Here is a 7787-nt window from a genome sequence, read left to right as displayed (position 1 = left end):
CTTCAAAATCACCCATTCCAATTGCGCCGTAAGTCTAGTAGTAACTTACATAGTCTCAACCATGACATACAGCAAGTGGTATAAGAATGGAGAAACTGACAAGAGCAACTAAATTCATGGGTAAACAAAACAGCAGACAACATATGAGCGTCATGTTCCACATGTGTTGGTACTTGGTAGCAAACAATTCAAATACCTAATTTCAATAACCAGGCATTAATTTAGAGAAAAAGAAAAAATCTGAGTTGTTGGAGAACAAAAGACCAACTGAAGTTAATTTTCACATAAAGCAACAATCCATATTACATTCCTTTCAAGAACTTTTACTACATCAAGCAATCAACCACAATCATCAAACCAAAAGAAGTTTCATATATGCCATATTACATTCATAACAAATAATTTCATGTGAAGAAATTGACCGAATTTTGTCACAGATATGCCAGCATAAGTCCTGCTAGAAGACAGTTACTACAACCAGCATTTATCATCTGCGTTCTAGGGTGCACTTCAAATACTGGAGGATGGTCCAATCCAATTTACAAATATCATCGTGATATTAGTAATTCTTTTAGCCTCTACTACCTTGATGTCATTGAGTCAGAGTGGAGTAGATTTCCTTGTTCCACATAAGGTCTAATGAAAGTTCTCCGCCACCAGACCTCAAAGGCTCTCTGTAGATTTGGGCAATTATCACCGGCCTTCAAAAAATTGCCCAACCAACCAAGCAAAATACTCTGCTGTTCCTCAAGAGGCAGCGTGAGGATTGTTCTTCCAATTCCTTCCTCCACAACCTTCCGATCAAAGGACCTGCAGCCATGTTGTAACCAGCTGTAATCATTGGTCAATGGCTGTAACCAGGTTTGTAACAACAAATGACGGGTGTCCTTCGACGGTAGCAGCTCCCCTCTTCCTATTCCAACAAACAGCCTTGCTGTAATGCAGCTAACATGGTGGCGAGACACAATAGGTAGCTTTGTGTGAAGGGTCGCCAACTCTTGCTGGCTAGCCCACATTAATGCAAACTCGTCTGCTGCTTGCCTGTCAGCTAAAATGTCAAGCAACCATAAGAGGTTTTCGGCCTCTAGAGCCATCTGCTTTACCACAGGTTCTTTGCTATTCAAGGGTTTGTCTGTGAACTCTGGTTCAGCTGCTTGCCTGAAAAGAGACAACAGTGAATTCAAGCAGCTTCTGCAGGAGCCATAAATTGTTTCATTGCAGATGTCAGCTGAGCTTGAACAGCTTGGAAGACAGTTATTCTCCCTAAGGAGCTTCAGTACAACGGATTTCATCTCGCGCCGGCCTCTCTCCTCATTGCTCTTGAGCACCAATTCCATAATGTGAGAAAGTGTGTCTTTAGGGGGGTGGTTCGAAGTGTCGGAAGACACTCGTTTCAGTACTGGGGTAACTCCAATACCTTCGCCCTGGAGGCGGAGGACAGAAGAAACCACTTTCTCTTCTTCTTCTTCCCCAACCCAAGGGACCGCTTCCAAGTATTCTAAACATGACTGTATGCATGAACTGAAGCCAAATTGTTCTGCAACCTACAAAAACAGATAGAATGAGAGGTGAATATCACATACACATACAGAGTGCACAAAGCTTTTAAACATCTTTATGTGCTTAAATGAAACAAATGAAGATGATTTGTACATCTATGAAAAGAAAGGCAATGAATTACCAAATGAAATACCAAACCAGTGAGCCCTAGCATAGTTGGTTAGAAATTGTAAGGGGAAGATCGAGAAACCTAAAGAACTTGCAACTTATTTCCTAAGCAAACATATGTGATCAGCACATACCACATTAATCTTCTCCTGAAACTTTTTGATGGCATTACAGGTCTGTCAGCTATGTACTTGAGCCTATCAATGAATTACTAAAGGAAAAAACCAAACCGGCGAGCTCTGGCACAATTGGTAAGAAATTATGAGGTAAAAATAAAAACCTTGATAAGTTGCAACATATTTCCAAAGTGAACATTTCTGACCAGCACATGCCACACATAAATCTTTGCCCAAAACTTTTTGATCGCTTAACAGGTCTGTCAGATATGTCTTGAGCCTATCTCCCCCCTCCTCTCTCTCTGTGCGCATGTGTAGGTGTATACAGCTTTTTCAATAGGAAGGCAGCTAAGACTATACGATTTTTTCAACTGGAATTTCTAGAAAGATCCTTCCACAATGGCCACTTCCAACTGAAACCCGCTTTTGAACTCCAGTTGATCCTCAAATGTCAATGATGTACCTGTGCGGTACAATTCATTGACTAGGAGCCTCAGAGTAGTGTAAGCACTTCTGTATTTATTTTCTTTCGTCTTTTTACACCCTTTTTGTGTGTGGGTGTATACAGGCTTGGCATAAGCAGTGTGTCAAGCCACTCGCTTTCCACAATTTTTAAAATTTATTTATTTATTTAATTTAATTTTCTCAGAGAAGCATTGGGAGATTGAGGTTTAGAAATATTTCGGTGAGAAAGACAATATAGACTACTCTGTCCAAAGTGTGAATTTCGAAACCACCCCCAATATATATAGGGTAAAGTGCACGAACCCCCCTGAAGTATGACTCAATTGCAAGAAACCCCCCTGAAGTAAGCAAAACCCCCTTGGACTATCCTTTTGTTGCACGCAGTGAGGAACCGTCAACCACTTTTAATAGAAAAATGAAATTACCATTTTGCCCTTACTTGTTTTTTCTTGTTGAGATGCTGATGTGGCAATGTAATCTCTCGAGCCAATAAAGAAGCGACACCTAGCCACCTATCTATCTATCAAGAGGGCGCCAAACAATGACCCAACAACAATTTCCGGAGCCAAACATGTCCTAGTAATGTCTAGCAACAAACAGCTCCCATCCCAATCATAATCAAGTGTAAACGAAACCCTAAGCATTTGTGCTTGGGTCGAAAACCTCACCTACTGGACCTTCCTCATCCTCAATCACTGCCGAACATGGATCCTGCCATCAGCAACCACTGCCTTGGCCCATGACCTCATTGCCTTCATCGGAGCTATTTCCGTCCATGTTTGCTAATACAATCTCTTGGAAATCCTTTTAAAAAAGATTTGATTAAAGCCCGGCATCCTTGGCACGGGCATTAGAGCAGTGTTGCAGTGAACTTGGGTAGGAATTCAGATTGATTTGTGGCTTGTGGACCACGGCGGAGGTGACGACGAGGGGTTGCTCCTCTCCTTGTTCTTCTTGCTTCTCCGTTTCTTCAAATTTGGGCCAGATCTTTCCTGGTGTTGAAGATTCTGAATTAATACATGACCGGCAACCCTTCATTGCGTATGTATATCTGTGTATTAATTCTCTATGTGTGTGTGATTACAATTGGGTTTTTGTAGAGAAAGAAAAAAGGGTTTGATTTAGAAAAGGGAAGTTAAAAGAATTTGGTATGTGTTTGTATATATATATAAATATGTATATGTATATGATCACAAACGCACCTAATTCTTTTTTTTTTCTTCTGGTTAGGTAAATTCTTTGTAAACTCTCAAAAGCTAATCCAACCTTGCATAGAAAAAACAAAAGTAGAAAACCACAACACACCCAAATTTTCAATTTTCCTTTTCTAAATAAATCCTTCAGCATCCCAATAGGAGCTTAGAATTTGGTGCTTGCAAGTTAGTTTCTAATTTGGGAGTTTTCTGGTTCGATGAATATATATATATATATTGGTCAATATAATATTCTATAACTGTCATAATATATGGTATTCTAAATTTTGACCAAGGCACGTGGGTCACTGCCTCTTCTCAACGTTAACTATCAGACAGCCAAGGAACGGAATTTGAATTTTTGCAACAAGGGTGATAGTTTAGGGGCTAAGTGTATTCTTTAAAGTTCAGGGTGGTTTTTTGGGAGAGAGAAGAAAGCTCAGGGGGGTTTAGTGCACTTTACCCACATATATATATATATATATATATATATTGGGTAGATGCATGTAAGGAAGCTGTATTGCATCAAAGAGAAAAACAAAGCGACTGAAATGTGGGGTTATACTTGAGTAGAGATGATGAATGGAGCGGAAGAGGATGCCCAAGAGGACGTGGGATTGCCACGAAAGACATGGTTGTTTGGAATCATTCATTTGGTTCATTAGCACTCACAAGTTAAAGTCCTGCTGTGAACTGTGCAATACATGAGTTAGTGTTATGCTCGTGAACACAGAGTTCGCTGTGATTTATCTTCTTTTTGCTGTGTATTTCTGTGATATATCAGTTGAGGGTAATTTGGGAATTATATTAATGTACCTTGATTTATAAGGATAACTTTATCCAAATGGCAAATACAATGTGAAGAGCTGATAAACAATAGGTCATATAAATTCAAAGAACTTTTTTTTAGTACCAGTTATAATAAGCATATTAAAAGAAGCATTTAGAGGGACCAACTTTATACTGAATTTTCCACAATGGATGAGGTTTGTAACTAGGATATTAATATGTTTCATTGCTTCTACAATATAATTATAAGACACATGAACAATTTATTTAGTTGCACAAAAATACCACATTGAATCACTAATATAATCTAGAGTTCTGGGATATCATAATTAAGTACTTGAGTATCGATTATAACAGCTTCATAATGAGTTCACCTTGGGAGGAAGATTTTCTGTTTATGAGTATAACATGGAAAGGTTATCCCCTCCCTCCACTGGAATATTAAAACATACCCGTTTATGCAGAATTGGTAATCAGAGCTACTTTTATACATGAGAAATAAATGTATGCATACTAACTATATTTAGATAAATAATACATCTGTAACCCATTAAAACAAAAATGTTCCTCAAGCATAACACACCATTAATAAAAGATGAACATAGAATTGCAATCAATCCATTGCGGCAAAGATAAAGATGGTTTTCCAAATTACCTTGAGGATGCGCAGTACACGAGAAACACTTTGCTTAATCAAGCGCTGCTTCAATTCTTTGCAGTACATCAGCCCCACAGTTTCAGCATATATTTCAACATCCTCACAATCATCAATTTCAAGACAGGGCAAACCAGGGTGCTGTTCAGACAATTTGTCAGAAAAAAAACTGCTATTTTCCGCAAGAACACTCTTGTGAACGCTCAACTTCACAGCAAACCCATGTCTTCCAAGTAAAAGTACCTTCAAATCACTGGTTCCAGGTTCACCAAACTCAATTGACACCTTCCTTGGCAAATTTTCAATCTTAGGCCGTGGTGTTCTCTCAGTAATCACTGATGCACTAAGAACAGGTGTATCCGAACTGAAATTTCTTTGATCCTCGGAAACAATTCCGGATCTTGACGGAGTAGGGGTTGGCTTTTTCTCAGTTAGTGGAGTTTGTTTCTTCTGGCTAGAGTTCTTGGTTGTTGGAGGGGACGGTTTGGGTTTGTTTAGAGGATTTTGTGTCTTGAGGGTCTTTTGGAACACAACAGGAGAGGGACAGCACCAAAATCCTTCTGGGGTCACAGCAATTGGAACATTTCTAATCTTGGTTTGACCCTGCTCTAATCTAGTAAGTCTAATTTCAGCCATTTCAATAAGTATAAACAGCACAATTTAGTCAAGGTATGGCATTTACAATGAAAACAAGCTTGTGGACCCAAAAAAGAACGACAAGAAGCAATTAGATTCTCCTTGTAACATGTACAACTCTTGAAAATGGCATTAAGTTCAAGAAATCAAGTTGTAATAGTGATACCAAAAGCCTTCCACTTCTCCACTGTACTCTTAGTTTTTTCACAGAAGTGATAAACGCACAAAAGCACAATTTTCAAATTTGAAATTCAAAACCTAAAATGAAAATATCTACCGGATCACATGAAACACAAAATGTAGAAAAGGATTAGTTTACTCTAGCGTCATCTCTCCCCAATTGAAAACCCTAAATCAAAATTACTCTGAAATGGCTGAAAAAAGGTTTCTTTAGTTTACAGAAAGACAAGAGAGCACAGCTTCAAAGAAAAATTTCTGTTACATTCTATCAGAAAGGAATATATCTTATAGAAAAGCACAAAAAGTACTCAAAAATAATTCAAACTACAAATTCAGAGCTAGGCAAAACCCTTCGATTATATAACTCCACAGATCACAAACAAGAACTAAACGGTGGTCTTTAAATACCCATCTCTGAGAATTTGTTAAAGCCCAAAAAACAACAAAGACTCACCAACAACTGGGTAATCCGAGAATTCTATGCAATCCCATCTCTTTATCTCTTTATGGGTCTACGAGCCTTGAAAATGATTGAATGGAGCTCCAAATGTCAAGCATCAAGGGAACCAGCGATCGGGGGATTTTACAGAGTGGAATGATGAGTGTCTATACACACACACACACACACACACACACACACAGATGTGAAATGTGAATATACCGATATAAACTAAAGCGAGAGAGAGAGAGATGGTTTATGGGTTGTGTTGCTTACTTTACCACTAGGTATGTCTAAGGATGCTTTTTGATTTTTATTGAGTGTGGGTCTGAATATTACATATCTTTACCTTTGAAAACATTCTCTCTCATCTTTCTCTCTCTACAACGAAGTGATCAAAGAGACAGGCATGCTTTGGGCCTGTCTTGACTCTTGTTCTTTGCTTTTTAGATATTTTTTAAAAAAGGTTTTCTCACCCCATTTGGGACCATTTCTGGGCTGATTCCATTTCTCTGCAAGCTAAAGAGAACAAAGGGAACCAATCATTTTCAAGCAACATGTTGTTGTATGTCCCAAAATGACTAGAATGCCCTCATAGTGCTGTCTGAGTAGGGGTAAATGAGGGTTCAAATTAGGGTTAAGTTGGGCACAATAGGGAAAACAGCACTAGCTTTAAATACAGTCGTTAAGGATGAGACAAATTAAAAAGAGATGTGCAACCCTAATTCAAGCTTAACGTGTGATAACTTAAATGGAAGAGCTTTTCAGCCTGTAAATATATTTGATGGGATCCAATATTGAGTCCCACAAAATGCATCTAAGGGTTGAATAGTCCTTAAATTTAAGTTTCGATGTCATTCAACTACTTTAAAATAATTTCTTAATTGAAAATGATAGTTGTTTCCAACCTCCAATATTTAGTATTTTGTCTTTAATTATACGCATATCCTTTGGCTTTGGGATAGGTAAAGGCACAGCGATAGAAGAGTAGTTGTGGTAGGTCATGACTATTGGTGTTTAAGTAGGTTTGACCAAGTTTGACTAATTGTTTGAAAACCATGTAACCTAGAGCCAGAGGCATCAAGCAACCGGATTCGTGGAAAAAAATTAAAGTGAACTTAGGTAACTTCTTATGTTGGTGTTGCACTGTTCAAGCCTAACTTGAACCTATTATATATAACAGTTTTGTCTTTGGTTCTGATAAGTTAAAAGGTTATGCATAAAACACAAATTTGTCTTAACCCATGATAAGATTTGTTACCATTATACCAATGGAAAAAAACAAAGAAGATTTGTTACCATTATGGAGCAGGCATACGTGGGTTTGATACCTTTTGTCCTAACACAGAGGACACAAGTTTTCGGGTACAATATTCAAAATTTAGAACAAAGTGAATTTTTTCCCGGTAACAATTCTCCACTGTTCTCCGCGATTGAATTTTAATATTTTAAACACGCGTAGAAACAACAAAAAATCGTTACTAGAGAAAATTCGGTTGGAGCAAAACTATCTTGTGTAAAGTATTTATTTTTTTCTTTCTTTCTTTTTTATTTTTTTTATTTTTTTTTATTTTTTATTAAAAGAAGTAGAATTGTTTCAATAGCTCATGTAGTGTAGAAAAGGGTAAATGGTTTGGTAAATAATG

The 7787-nt window shown here is 37.8% G+C and overlaps 1 protein-coding gene across 1 annotated transcript; it reads right to left on the bottom strand.

The window, feature by feature from the left end:
• Positions 1 to 245: 245 nt before the first annotated feature.
• On the bottom strand, positions 246 to 6587 carry LOC132286855 (BTB/POZ domain-containing protein At3g50780). The gene is made up of 2 exons (XM_059789261.1): positions 4887 to 6587; positions 246 to 1544 (listed from the first exon to the last, which is right to left on the bottom strand). Exons 1-2 carry the CDS (start codon positions 5520 to 5522, stop codon positions 582 to 584), a joined length of 1599 nt encoding a protein of 532 aa, XP_059645244.1. The 5' UTR covers positions 5523 to 6587; the 3' UTR covers positions 246 to 581.
• Between the last annotated feature and the right edge of the window lie 1200 nt (positions 6588 to 7787).

Source organism: Cornus florida, unplaced genomic scaffold, assembly GCF_030987335.1.
Source record: "Cornus florida cultivar Cherokee Brave unplaced genomic scaffold, ASM3098733v1 CherokeeBrave_3.0.0_Hap2_Chr11, whole genome shotgun sequence".
Lineage (NCBI taxonomy): Eukaryota > Viridiplantae > Streptophyta > Magnoliopsida > Cornales > Cornaceae > Cornus > Cornus florida.
Note: the sequence above shows the minus strand (reverse complement) of the source record. Positions and strands in the feature narration are given on the sequence as shown.